The 15,772-nt window shown below is 37.0% G+C and overlaps 1 protein-coding gene across 1 annotated transcript in view; it reads right to left on the reverse strand.

The window, feature by feature from the left end:
- The window catches only part of SUGCT (succinyl-CoA:glutarate-CoA transferase), a gene marked incomplete at both ends in the record, with an annotated part of 823,481 nt that overhangs the window by 767,281 nt on the left and 40,428 nt on the right, over positions 1-15,772 (reverse strand). Inside the window, one exon of the mRNA XM_084229769.1 lies at positions 5,658-5,778. Coding sequence (XP_084085895.1) covers positions 5,658-5,778 — 121 coding nt within the window. The remainder of the gene's footprint in view (positions 1-5,657; positions 5,779-15,772) is intronic.

The following is a 15,772-nucleotide window of genomic DNA, read 5'->3' on the forward strand; positions in this document are numbered from 1 at the left end:
TTAAAAGTAACTAATTATTTTGGTGCACCTTCATTTGGTAAGTATATATTGATGAGTGCTATGCCTTCCTGATGTACTGTCCCCTTAATCATTATATAGCACCTATCCCCTTTTGGAACTGGAAGTCTTATCTGCTGTAACTATGGCTGTTCCTGCATTTCTTTGGGTGCCATTTGCTTATTAATCATCTTCTACCCTTTACCTTTATCTATTGAGTTGTCAAAAAAAATCATGATGCAAGTTTTATGTTTTTCAAAGAAAAAATATCTCATGACTTTTCCAATAACCAATGCTTGTGTTTGAAAGTTAGGTACATTTCTTAGAGGCAGCAGAGTTTTAGATTCTGTTTACTAATCAAACATGTCTGTCTTTTCATTGGTGAGTTCAGTCCATTGAGTATTGTCAAACTTTTAAGTGCCTGTCCAACTCCTAGATTCAAAATGGATTAGTTTTGTTTTACTTTGCATTTGTCTAAAAGATATGTAACTTTTTACTGCCCTTTTCTGGAGCTTGTCTATTATTCTGCTAAATTGTTCCTCTTTTTTCAGTTTGATTTGAAGTATTTTTTTAATCTAGTCTCATCACCAATCCTTTGTCAGTCCTTCCAAGACTGTGATTTGTCTTCTTGCTTTACAATAGTGGCTTTTGATAGACCAAAATTTTAATGCTAGTAAGTAGTTATGTTTATCCATCATTTCCTTTTGTTTCTAGTTTCCATATGTTGTCTACAATATCTTCCCTAAGCCCTAAGTTCATAAAGACATGTTCTTATATTTTTTCTGATAGTTTTAAAGTTTTATGTTTTATAGTTAAGTGATAAGTACACCTAGAATAATTTAATGTATAAGATAAACTCTAAATTCAATTTTATCTTTCTCCATAGGGATAGCCAATTGTTCTACCATTGATTACCTCATAATCTATCCTTTAATAGTGTGTGGTAAAGCCAAAAGAAAAAAAGAAAAGAAAACATGTTTCCATACATATGCCAGTATGTTTCTAAGACTATTCTGTTCTATCTGTTGATCTATTTCTTTGTCCTTGTGCTAATACTACCTTGTCTACTATTACAGTTATATAATAAGTATTTATATCTAACAGGATAAACCTGCCCACATGTCCTTCCTTAAAATTCTCTTATCTATGTTTTCACATATGCTATTCCATCATTTTATAAAGTAGGATTTTCAGGCTTTTTCTATTTAAAACTAAAGGGTTGATCTAACTCTCTAATATTCTCCCTGAATTGAGTCCTGAGGTCCATCATGAGGCATTACAGAATCTTTCAATCTGTTCCTTACAAAAACAGAGATTAAGAAAATTCCATTGGGGGCTCATACAATACAAAAAAGGGACTTTTCTAAAAAAAATTAATAAAATTTTATTAAAGGGCACTCCCAATTTTCCTGCCACAAAATTAGGCTAGTTAATTTAAAAAAAAAATGTGTTTATTCAGGAAGAAAGCATAATGAAATTAACAAGAAGAAAAAAGAAATATTTTTAACTTAGGTAGAGAGGATTTTTACTGCTAAATTTTTATAATTAATAACAAGTTCAGAAGAGAAAAAGGAAAGAAGGTGCAATTTTAAATTGTTTAGGAAAATATCATACTTCTAAAAGTACAGTGAGATAGACAATGGTCACTTTAAAAATGGATTACTTAAAAAATATAAATACATCCTTTTACATATTCTCTCTGCTCATTTTCTACCCGGTTGATACACCAGAAACACTACAGTTGTCTCAAAAAATAATTTCTAATGAATTATAGCTTTTTAAACACTGCCCCCTAATGTTCATACTCAGTTTCCCATGAAATGATAAAAGAACCATGTTAATAAGAGTAATCAGGTCCTTCTTCACTTATCTAGCATTTTTGTCACATGGACTAGATTTCACAAACTGAGGCAATCTCAACCACACAAGTGCCAGAGTGGATTAAAGTAAATCCCCCAGGGCCTCCCCGGTGTAGCAGCAGATTGAGCGCCACACTGTGAAGCCGGCCACAAACTCTGCAGCGCGGGTTCGATTCCCAGCCAAGCAGGGAGATTCCCACATGCCGTGGCAGACCTCTCCTGCCTAGCCCACTGCTCCCCTCAGCAGTGTATTTCAATAGATCTGCCTGTGCTGCTCCCCACTCTGTCTCTGGTGAATCTTCTCACCCTCCTGTACCACTGACTGTACCCCAGTTCTTGTATAAATAAATAAATCTTTTTAAATATATATATAAATAATAAATAAAGTAAATCCCCCCAACTATCTAATATTACTCTCATCAGCAATCATGCCAATATCTAAGAACAGACTATTTGAATTTGGACAGCATGACAAGACAGTGATACTAGGGGTAATATCAGGGAAATCTTGGATCCAATTATAGCATGTGCAACTTTAGACAGATCTTATCAGCTAATTAAAAAATAAATAAAAATTGATTACCAAGAAAATCAAACTTCATAAAAAGAGATGATCCTTGTTGTATGTACATACAAACTCATGACTCATAAATGACCTCTGATTCCAAAAGAATCTGCTGAAATTTAAACTCCCCAAGGAGTAAGCTTATTCATGCCTTCCACCACTGCCAATATGATTAACAAAAATGAAAAAGAATAGCAAAACTGTATTTTCCAGTACAGCTGTTCAGTGCTTTATAATCACAACATCCATGTTATTACTTACCAAAGACATATGTCTAAATATGAAAAGCACAGAAGAACCTAATGTTTAGTCAAGAAGACTGAATTTTAAACCTGTCTGCCATTAAATAGCTAAGTGACCTTAGGTCCGTTAGTTACCCCAGATGTTTCCTTATCAGGAAATAAAAGAATGAACTTATGGATGTTTTTCTAATGATTGTCTGGAGGTGTGGATGAAGAGAATTTTAGAATTATGAGAGGTGTGTTTCAAGACTACACATACCTCTCCCTATCACTTCCGTATTCCCCTATCCCAATCATGGAAAAGTATATGATATCGTCTCTCTAGCTGAGAACAACTAAATTATAAAGTCTACACCAAGGTCCTTTGAACTAAAATGTCAATACAAGATCTGAGGACTAGAAGAAAATATAGAGACTGTCAAATCACAAGCCAAAAACCAGAAGAACTCTTGGATTTAACCATAGTTTGTTACAAATGTGTAGCTTTGGGAAATGTGAGGTTACAAGTTAACTTGGCAGCTATTAAAAACTCTTTAGTCAAATTCATTGATTCAACAGACTCGAGTTGAGTCCCTACTATTTGCTTTATATGATGTATCAAACTGGGAATAAAACAAAAGCTTGTGGGAAAATGGAGGAGACAAGCAAGAAAAGAGGAAATACAAAGTGTGATAGAGAACATCCAACTCGATTTGCAGGGATCAAGAGAGACTACACAGAAACAATAGCATCTGAGGTGTAATTTAAAGGACAGAGAATAACAGGTTATGGTAGAAGAATAGTGTTTCAAGCAATAAAAACATCAATGTGAGAAGAAGCATGGTGAATTAGGAAAGACAAGTAATTCGGGTACATATATATTGCATGTTTTATGACTTTATCATTAAAGTCTATATTTTTAAACTGAACTGTCCCTGTAAATAAATGTTTTTTCCCCTTGGCTTCCAGGAAGTTCTCCTGCTACCTCAATGACAATTCCTTAATAATTTCCTTCTCTGTGTCTGGCTCATTTTCCAAACAACTAGTGACTGGAGGGCATCGGTCTTAGCACATCAGATGCTCCTTTTTCTATCTTTACTCTCTTTTAAAATAATCTCTATCAGGCTTCATATGTCATCCATTTGCTCATAAGCATCAAATTTTACTTCTCTCCTAAACTTGTAATTCTTAGATGCAGTCTCTTATACTACATTGCTTGGGTATCTAATAGATATCTCAGGTTAGACATGTCCAAAATCTAACTCTTGACATTTTCCCTATCAAAAAATTCTATCCTTTGGGCCTCCCCCATGGCGCAGCGGTTGAGCGCTGGGTTGTGAGGCTGCCCACAGCCTCTGCAATGCTGGTTCGATCCCCGGCTGCTCCCCGGCCACCAGAGGAGGGTCCCGCATGGCGCGCAGACCTCTCCTGCCGCCCGCTGCTCCCCTCAGCAGTGTACTTCAGTCCTTCTGCCTGCTCTGCTCCCCGCTCTGGCTCTGGTGAATTCTCTCACCCTCCCGCGCTCTGACTGTACCCAGTGCTTGTATAAATAAATAAATAAATAAATCTTTAAAAAAAAATTCTATCCACATTCTTCTTCAACTCAGTACATAACAATTACATTCTTTTAATTTCTCAGACCAGACTTCACTTTTTCTCTAACCTATCTGTAACCTATTTGTAATTCTTATCTACCTTAACTTGAAAACAGTCATTCTTCAACTTCCTCTATCACTAGTGCACTAATTCAAGCCACCTCATCTCTAGCCTGGAATATTTTAACAGCTTCATTGTTATTCTTCTACTTGTACCAATGTATTCTACATTCTATTATCAACAAAAGAGCTGGAGTAATCTTTTTGAAAAATATGAGGTCATATCATCCTTCTGTTCAAAACTCTCCTTTCACTTATAATCTTACTCAAAGTAAAAGTTAAATTCCTTAAGAATAGCTCACAGCTCCTTCATAAGGTTTTACTAAACAATATCTCCCTGATTTTCCTCCTCTTAGAGTTCCCCTCATTCAGTTTGCCTCAGTTGTACTTGTACGTCTTCAAACATACCCAGCCTTAACACCTGCTGTTGCCCCTGCCTGAAACCCTTTGTCAAAATGTATGTGATTCACTCCTCCTTTATTCATTCAAGCCTCTACTCAAATGGCACCTTACCAAAAAAAGCTTCTCTAGTCGCACAGTATAAACTAGTTCTAGCCCATCCCAATGCATTTTACTTCTCTCTTTTGACTTCATCACTATCACATTCAATGACAACCCCCAAAAAAGTGCCTATTCATTTACTTCCTATCCCCTTCCCCTAGAATTTAAATCTCCTTGAGAGAATAAATAAGTATCATTCACTGTTGCATCACTGAGCCTTAGAATACTACCCTGCAGATTATAGGCCTGCAGTAAATATCTGGTGGAAAAATAAACAAAAACTAAAGATATGATGACAAAAAATAGCAATATAACTCTTTTTAAGAGCTACTATATTTTTAATAGTTGGAAGCTTATAAAATATGTAAAATAAATACAATGACTTTTTTCCTTTGGTCTAAACACACACACACACACACACACACACATTCACCAGCAAGGGCTGAATAATAGGGATGACTTTGTAGCACCTTTTACTCGGCTTAAGGCACTTTTGAAAACATTGAAGGGATATGCTGAATTCCTCTATAATCTAAAAGCTGATTAATAAGTCACCTAAAAAAACATGTATGTTAATAACAGTACTTTGTAAATGTTTGTAAAATATGAATAGAAGTATTGGTTAAAACTATAAGCAGACATTTCACAAAGGAGGTAAAAACAGTTGATAAATACATTTTAAAATGTCTATGTAAGCTAATTTTCTTTAATGGTTAATTTTCAGCAGCGTGAAATGACTGGAGGGAAGACAGAGTAGAATAACTTCAAGAAAACCAGCACTGTTCAAAGGATTAATATAGAGACAATAAACACAGAAATTGAAAACCAATTCACTGAGGTAGATGTGGAGTTGAAATACCTGTGATGGAACAATAAATGATGTGAGGAGCAATCATGTCTATATCTTCATATCCCAGGCCCATTGCAGACAGTTTACCAGGTACATAGTTTTCCACAAATACATCACAAACCATGGCAAGCTGAAGGGAAAAATGAAAACACGTCAAACTTTTAATTAATTGAATTTCAAAAAATCCCCAAATGAATTTCAGTGAACACAATCAATCATCACTTTGTAGTAGTCCAGAAAAACCACAAGAAAAACAGAACTACAAAGTAGAATTAAATAAACATAAAGGCTCTGGTCAAATACTTGAGTATTACAGTCAATAAAAAATAGCTATAAAAGTAGATTTTTTTTTAAAGATTTATTTATTTATTTATACAAGAACCAGGATACAGGCCAGATGAGCGGGAAGGTGAGAGGATTCACCACAGAGTGGGGAACAGAACAGGCAGACTGATGAAATACACTGCTTAGAGGAGCAGTGGGCGCGACAGGAGAGATCTGCCACTCTATGTGGGACCCTCACCGGCTGCCTGGAATTAAACTGGCCCTGCAGAGGCTGAGGGCAGCTTCACAGCACAGCGCTCAAATGTCTGTGCCACCAGGGGAGGCCCAAATTTGATTAAGAGGAAAGACCACATGAATAGGTAACAAGAAGGCAGGCAAAAGTAACCTAAGGAGAGAGACATAAAAAGAAACCTAATGATTAGTCTTGGGTGACTAGCCTTGAAAACTAAGAGTGGTGAAGAGTACAGCCCTGACAAAGCCACTCTTGGTCCTGCATACAGGGTGATTACATGCCCAAAGGAAACCTCACCCAAAGCAGTAAGAACCCAAAGCAAAAAAAAAAAAAAAAAAAAAAAAAAAATGAAGACAGAAAAACACAACAAACTGTAACAAAAATCCTCTGGGGAATACCACAATGCAGAAAGAGAACAAGGCTCCAGAACCTAATCACAAAAACATGGAAGATCTGTTCTTTCTATTAAAAACAGAATTCAAAATTACCCTAATAAAAAACCTCAAAGAAAAGAAAGGAAATTTAGAAAAATAAATCAATACACTGAAAAATAAAGTCAAAGAACAGATAATCAAAACTGAATCTTTAAAAAAGAAAACAATGCAGATTCAGGACATAACAAGAGCAGTAAAGGAGATGAAAAGTTCAGAAGAAAGCTATGGTATTATAACAGACCAAAGGTAAGAATGAATCCATGAACTTGAGATAGGGATGAGCAAATGAGTCAGGTAGAAAAAGAAAGCAACAATTGAAGGAAAAAATAATAAAAACAAAAATAAACGAACACTCCTGTAATTATCCTACTCCATAAGGAAAGGTACTATAAGAATGGGCATACCAGGGCTTCACTAGTGGCACAAAGGATTAAGTCTCAGCACTATCAAGCTATCATCAGCCAGTAAAGCACCAAGTTCAATCCCCAGCCAGGAGCTAACCCACATGGCGCAGCAGACCTCGCCTGTCTCACCTGCAGGTCCCCTCAGCAGTGGATTTCAGTAGATCTGCCTGTTCTGATCCCCACTCTGTCTGGTGAATCCTCTCACCCCCTGCACCTCTGGCTTACACTCCAGTTCTTGTAAGCATAAATAAATAAAATAAATCTTTAAAAAGAGAGAGAGAGAGACTGTGGGCACAGGTAAGTACTCTCCTGACTCGCCATTTTAGACCAGGTATCTTTGCGTCCAGAATCCACCTACACTGCATGAAGCTGGGAAAAAGCTGCCCCCACAGACATAGGTGAACTGAAAAGCCCTCACAAGTCACGCACAATCTGGCTGCCAGTTAGAGCCCAGAGCGGATCCAGTAATTTGGAGCCCAGTGGGCGATCCAGCCACAGCCAGGGCAGTCTGTGGGACCACAAGACCCTCCTAGGGAATTAAACAAATACAGAAGGAGATATTCTGTGACAGCTGCCACTAACATATTCACAGTACCACTGCCCTACTGGACTCTGGCATAACAGTATTTGACCCAATTGACCACCAGTTTCCGACATCCCAGAAAGAGCACGCCAAAAAGATGCCGGCCAGTACCAGCGACACAGTGTTCCAATGCATAGGACAAATTAGAAAACAAGCAGCAGGGAGAAGAAAAACTACAAGCAACCAAGCAAGTCCTCAAGGAAAAGACACACCACAAAAAGAAAATCACCCACCAGAATGCAATAACAGTGAGTTGGAAGAACTTCTGAGCTTCCCAATAGAGAATTTAAAATCACCATTGTGGACTTCTAGTGAGTCCGAGACCTGGGACACGACAGTGAGGGAAATCAGACATGGGGGACTGTCATGTCTAGCATGCAGTCAATCTTTATTGTCTTAGTGCTCATTATATACTATTTTAATTGCAGCAGGTGTAACATCAAAGCATACCATATAATGATAACATGTATGAGTGATTAGTCTAGTTTCTTACTATTATCTATTTACTTCAGACAGTAGGGTACCAGGTAGTTAGTTCTCACGCACATAATCTTATTGCCCCCTAGATAGAGCCTGGGAAGTTCGCTCATTATTTTTGTTATTCTCAAACGTGGAGGTGTATGCAGGTCACTTCCAGGCTCTCAACACCAAGTCCTGTCACCCAGAGGTTTTCCTCCAAGACGCATGTGTTTTCACATGCCTTAGGGACTCGGGTCAAGGCCCTTCTGCTCACTGTGCAGGGTCTCTCCATTTTGTTATTCTCAGACTGTGGAGATGTAGAAGCCTGACTCCACACAGGTCACTTTCCAGGCTCTCAACACCAAGTCCTGTCACTCAGAGGTTTTCCTCCAAGATGCATGTATTTTCACATGCCTTCGGGACTCAGGTCAAGGCCCTTCTGCTCACTACGCAGAGTGGCCGCCTCCAACACACCATGATAAAAAATTGAAAGAGGGCCTCTCCTGGTGGCGCAGGCAGTTGAGCACTGTGCTGCGAAGCTGTCCACAGCCTCTGCAGCCCCGGTTCGATCCCGGCTGGCCAGCAAGGGTCCCACATGGCACGTCAGACCTCTCCTGCCGAGCCCGCTGCTCCCCTCAGCAATGCATTTCGTCAGTCTGCCTTTTCTGCTCCCGGCTCTGTCTCTGGTGAATCCTCTCACCCTGCTGCGCATCTGGCCTGTACCCCAATTCTTGTAAAAAATAAATCAAATAAATCTTTAAAAAAAAACTGAAAGAAGTCAAAAATGACATGGGAAAAATAATCAATGATCAGAAGAATAAAATTGAGTACCTAAAGAGGGAAGTGAAAGAAACGCAGGAGATCAAAGGATTAATGGAGAGCTAAAGAATTCTGGGAAAAACAGTGAAAACAGACTAGATGAAATGGAAGAACAAATAAGCACTCTCCAAGACACAGAAATAAAAAAGAACCAAAACAGAAAAGGAAAGAGAAGTAAGAAGGAAAAAGAATGAAGACTTCGGGAACTATCTGACTCCATGAGGAAAGGAAGTATAAGAGTTATAGGAATCCCAGAAGGAGAGGAGAGAGACCTAGGAACAGAGAAAATATTCAAGGAAATAATTGAAGAGAATTTCCCAAACGTGAAGAAGGAGCTGAAAATAGACACACAAGAAGCAAGAAGAACACCAAACTTCCATGATGAAAGGAAAAATACAGCAGGACACATAATAGTAAAGCTCCCAAGAATCCAAGACAAGGAAAATATAATGAAGCTGACAAGAGGGAAGAAACGGATAACATACAAAGGAAAACCAATCAGGCTGACATCAGAATTCTCCAAAGAAACACAATGGGCAAGGAGAGTGTGGAGGGACATATTCAACAGAATCCAAGACAACAAATGCCAACCAAGAATACTCTATCCTGCAAAGCTTTCCTTCCCATATGAAGAACGAATAAGGACCTTCCCAGACAAACAGAAACTCCGGAATTTCATGTTGACTAAACCCCCTCTCCAAAAAATACTACAAGGAGTCTGAAAGCCACCACCAACAGAGGGGTGAATAAGAACAAAGGAAGACAAAAACAATTTAATTTTAAAATTAAATAAATAAAACCAGAGAAAAGACACAACAAAATGGCAAATACAGATGCTGACATAACTATATTAATTCTAAATGTAAACAGACTAAACTCTTCAATAAAAAGACACAGAGTAGCAGGCTGGATTAAGAAACAAAACCCAACCTTTTGCTCTCTCCAGGATACACATTTAACTACAAAGGATAAAAACAGACTGAAAGTAAAAGGATGGGAAACAATCCTACAAGCAAATGGACCAAAAAAGAAGGCAGGAACAGCTATACTTACATCAGATAAAACAGATTTCAAACTCTAAAAGGTAAAAAGAGACCAGACAGTCACTACATCATGATCAAGGGGACAATACTTCAAGAAGAAATAACACTCATTAACATATACTCACCAAATGAAGGGGCACCAAAATATATCAGACAACTATTATCATCTCTGAAAACAGACATCAGAGAAAACACATATGTAGTAGGAGACTTCAACACACCACTATCAATAATGGATAGATCAACAAAACAAAAAATAAGTAAGGACACTAAAGCTCTAAATAAAGATCTAGAGCTCATGGGCTTAACAGAAATATATACAACACTAAACCCAAAAAAAAATCTGAGTATACATTTTTTTCAAGCTCACATGGATCATTCTCCAGGATCGATCACATACTGGGACACAAGACAAACATGAACAGATACACCAAGACTGAAATCATACCAACCATCTTCTCTGACCATGAAGGTTTCAAAGTAGAAATAAACCATAAAGAGAAGGCAAGGAACTCTCCTACCTCATGGAGATGGAAACCCACACTACAGGATGACCACTGGACTAATGAGAAGATCAAAGAAGAAATTAAAAAATACTTTGAGTTAAACAAAAAGAAGGACACCAATTTCCTAAATGTATGGGATGCAGCAAAAGCAGTAATCAGAGGAAAATATATAGGAATACAGGCTCACATCAACAGACAAGAAAGAACTCATAGAAACAACCTAATCACACATCTCAAAGAACTAGAAAAAGAACAACAACAAAAAAAAAAATCTAAAACCAGTAGAAGATAGGAAATAATAAAAATCAAAGCAGAAATAAATGAAATCAAAACTAAAAAAACAATCCAAAAGGTCAATGAAACCAAAAGCTGGTTCGTCAAAAAAATAAAAAAAATACACAAACCTTTAGCCAGGTTCACAAAGGAAAAATGGGAGAAAGCACAAATAAATAGGATCACAAATGAAAAAGGAGAAATCACAACAGACACAGCAGGAATCAAAAGAATAATCAGAAACTACTATGAACAGTTATATGCAAACAAACTCAACAATCTAGAAGAGATGGGCAAATTCCTCCAACTCTACAATCACCCAAAGCTAGATAAAGAAGAAATAGAACACCTAAACAGACCAATTACAAGCAGTGAAATTGAAACGGTCATCAAAACCCTCCCCAAAAACAAAAGCCCAGGACCAGATGGATTTACAAATGAATTCTACCAAACATTCAGAAATGAATTAGTGCCTAGCCTTCATAAAATTGAGAAAGAAGGGATAATACCAAACACGTTCTATGAAACCAACATTATACACTAATACAAAACCAAACAAGGACAACACATAATAAGAAAACTTCAGGCCAATCTCTCTAATGAACACTGATGTAAAAATCCTTAAAATAAAATCTTAGCTATCAGAATCCAACATTATATCCATAAGATAATTAGCCACGAACAAGTAGGATTTATTCCAGGGACACAAGGATGGTTCAACATCTGAAAATCAATCAATATAATCCAACACATCAACAAAAAGAAATATAAAAACCATACGATAGTATCAATAGATGCTGAGAAAGCTTTCAACAAAGTACAACACCCATTTATGATAAAGGCCCATGAAATTCTTGGGATACAAAGAACATATCTCAATATCATAAAGGCCATATATGACAAGCCCATAGCCAATATCATCCTCAATGGTGAAAAGCTGAAAGCATTTCCATTAATATCTGGAGCAAGAAAAGGATGTTCACTCTCACCACTGCTTTTCAATATAATACTGAAAGTCCTAGCCAGAGCAATAAGATAAGAGAAAGACATACATCCAAATAGGGCAGTAAGAAGTCAAACTATCACTATTCACAGATGATATGATAATATACTTCACAGAAAAACTAATTAAACGAAACAATCAGTTTAGTAAAGTAGCAGGATACAAAATCAACACACAAAAATCAATAACCTTTCTATATACAATAAATTTGTAGAAGAAATCAAGAAAACCATCCCTTTTATTATTGAAACAAAAAAAATCAAATATTTGGGAATAAACCTAACAAAAGAGGTAAAGGACCTATACAAAGAAAACTATAAAGCACTGTTAAAAAAAATAGAAGAAGACACAAAAAATGGAAAGACATCCCCTGCTCATGGATTGGAAGAATTAATATTATCAAAATGGCCATTCTACCAAAAGCAATTTACAGATTCAATGCTATTGCAGTAAAAATTTCAATGACATTCTTCAAAGATAGAACAAATATTTATGAAATTCATTTGGAGCCATCAAAAACCCCAAATAGCCAAAGCTCTCCAGAAAAAGTAAGAAGGGAATGGAGACATCACACGCCCAGACTTCAAACTATACTACAAAGCCATAATAATCAAAACTGCATGGTATTGGAACAAGAGCAGACACACGGACCAATGGAGCCAAATAGAAAATCCAGAAATAAACCCACAGATTTACAGTCAACTAATCTTTGACAAAGAAGCAAAGAATATACACTGGAGCAAAGAAAGTTTGTTCAATAAATGGTGCTGGGAAAACTGGGTTGCTACATGCAAACCTCACACCATGCACAAAAACCAGCTCAAAATGGATTAAAGAACTAGACATAAGACCTGAAACCATAAAATATATAGAAGGAAATATAGGCAAAACACTACATGACATACAGCTCAGCAACATCTTTAAAGACTCATCAACCAAAGAAGTGATAGCAAAGGCAAAGATAAAGAGCTGGGACTACATCAAATTAAAGAGCTTCTGCACAGCAAAAGAAACAATAACCAAAACAAAGGGAGAAAATTTTTACACACAACACTAATGATAGAGGACTGATCACAAAAATCTACAGAGACTCAATGTAAACAAAATAAATAATCCAGTCAAAAAAGTGGGCAGAAGTGCTAAAAAAGGAACTTCTCCAAAGAGGAAATGCAAATGGCTACCAGGCATATGAAAAAATGTTCAGCATCACTTGTAATCAGGGAAATGCAAATCAAAACTACAATGAGATACCATCTTACACCAGTGAGAATGGCACATATTAAAAAACCAGCAACAACAAATGTTGGTGAGGATGTGGAGAAAAAGGAACTCTCCTGCACTGCTGGTGGGAGTGCAAACTGGTCCAACCACTATGGAAAGCTGTGTGGAGATTCCTCAACCTGCTAAAGATGGAGCTTCCATATGATCAGCAATTCCACTCCTAGGTATTTACCCAAATGACACAAAAACATTAATTCCAAAGAGCACCTGCACGCCTATGTTTATAGCAGCACTATTTACAATAGCCAAGCTATGGAAACAACCCAAATGTCCAAAAATAGATGACTGGATCAAGAAGATGTGGTACATATACACAATGGAATATTACTCAGCAATCAAAAAAGATAAACACATGCAGTTTGCAGCAACATGGATGGGGCTGGAAGGGATCATGCTCAGCAAAATAAGCCAGAAAGAAAAAGAAAAGTATTGGATGGTCTCACTCGTAGCAAGTATTTCGAAAACCTAAATAAGAGTCCTGGAAAAAGACTAATTATAATAAAGTAAAAATCAAAGTCAACAAGCAACTATTAACCAGAAACACACTATGGGGGCTTGGGGAGGAGGGGAGGAGGGATTAGGATCAAAATGGGGGGGGTGGGAATTCTATAGGGAATATAACCAAGATGTAATGCATACATTATGCAAAAATGAAAAATGTTGTAAAAAATATATAAAATAAAAAATTTTAAAAATTAAAAAAAAAAAAGAATGGGCATGCCAGAGAGGGAACAGAGCTAGTAAAGGTAACATATATAAGGAAATAGAGGCAAATTTTCCAAATGTGGAGAAGGAATTAAATGTGCAAATGCAGGACAGTAAAAGAACATCAGAGTAGACAAAGAAGCTGGAACCATACAAAGGGAAAGTTCAACTATCAGACACTAGCAATCAGAAACCAAGTACTTGAACTGGAAACAGACTCCCCCGTATTTCCAGCTACCCGTAGTGGGAACCCAAAGATACCCAGAAAAGCAAAAATTAGGTCCAGTGTCCATTGAGTGCAGCTCCTGTAGCAGCAAAAGGAGGAACACAGGTCTGAGGAACAATCCTGTAGATAGCAGTGCAAGTGTTTATCTTTGAACAGCAAAAACCAGAGCAACCTCAACAGGCTGGACACTGAAGTCATGAACAAAGACTTAATGAGTGAAGCATCACAACTGTTGACATCAATACCACCACACGAAACAAATAGCAGGGAGAAGAAATAAATAGCACAAATAGCAGGGAGAAGAAATAAACACAACAAATGGTATATCGTTCCAGGGGGACGATATACCACAGAGAAAAAACAAATCCCAGAAGTCAATTTCAAAAGCATTGAGGAGCTTCTCTTCCAATCAGAAACAGAATTCAAAGTAGCCATAAAAAATAAATTCAAGGAAATAGAAAACTCATAAAAACAAGTGAATGACTTAGAAACAAAATCAAACAGATAGAAAATGAATATTTTCAATAAGAAAAATGTAGGTCCAGAATATAAAAAATAATAAGAAAGTTATGAAAGCTAAATAGATTAAATGGAAGAATGAGACAGTATACCTGAAGACCTGAATAATCAAAGAATCCAGGCAGAAAAGGAAAGAGAGAAACAAGGTTAAAAAAAACACTCAGAATTATCTGAATCCATGAGGAAAGGAAACATAAGAATATTGAGAGTAGCAGAGAAAGAGGAAAGAAAAAAAGGGAGAAAACACATTTAAAGAGATAATGAAGGAAGATTTTCCAAATCTACAGACAAGAATAAACGCATAAATTCCGGAAGCTAAAAGAACTCCATGGTACCTAAATAAAATGAGATCCACACAAAGACATTTCGCAGTTAAACTTTCAAGAATTCAACACAGAGAAAGAATATTGAAGATGGTAAGGGAGAAAAAATAGGAATCAGGCAAAGGCATCCCAATCAGACTAACATGAAGTCTTTACTGAAGAAACACTACAGTCAAGGAGAGAATGAAACAGTATGTTCCAAATACTTAAAGATAAAAATGTCAGCAAAGAATACTCTATTCTGCAAAGCATTCCTTCACATATGAGCAAGAAATACAGGACTTTTTGGACAGAAACTCAAGGAGTTTGCAATCACTAAACCACTACTCCAAGAAATGAGAAAGAACTTCATGCATCCAAAACAAAAGAGGAATCCACACAACAAACAGAATAAAAGATCAGATTGAAGAGCAAAAATTATAAACACAATTGATACCTAACACCAGCCTTTGTTTCCCTCAGCCAATAAATGGAAACAGAGTTTGAGAAGGAAAGTAGTTTAATTTGTCCACAAACTGAGGAGGGCAGCAGACTCCCATCTGAAAGAACACAGTCCTGCACTCTGACAGCAGGGTTATTTATACAAAGGAATAAAACAAAAGGGAGGCGGGCAAGGGTCAGCATGTCCTTTGGATGCAGGCATCGGGAGATTTGATTTTGATTTCGGTGGGTGCCAGCTTGCTTTGTTAATAGCTGATGTTTAACTTCCTTAGATGTTTAACTTCCTTATTATCCTCTTAGAGCTATCCTTCCTTTTCCTTAGAATGTCTCCCAAGAAGACAAACTTGTTAAATGCAGCAGCTAGGAATGCTTATCTGATGGGGCAGGAAGAGAGGCCTGTCCTGCTTCACTGCATCACAATGGCAAAAAGAGACCTCCATGTATCAATAGTCACTCTAAACATAAATGAACTGAACTCATCAATAAAAAGATATGAATACTTGGTTGGATCAGGAAACAAAATGTGATAGTCTACTGCCTCTAGGAGATAAAACTAAACTCCAAAGACAAGCATAGGCTCAAAGTAAA

Source organism: Talpa europaea (genome assembly GCF_964194135.1).
Source record: "Talpa europaea genome assembly, chromosome: 3".
Classification (NCBI taxonomy): Eukaryota; Metazoa; Chordata; class Mammalia; order Eulipotyphla; family Talpidae; genus Talpa; species Talpa europaea.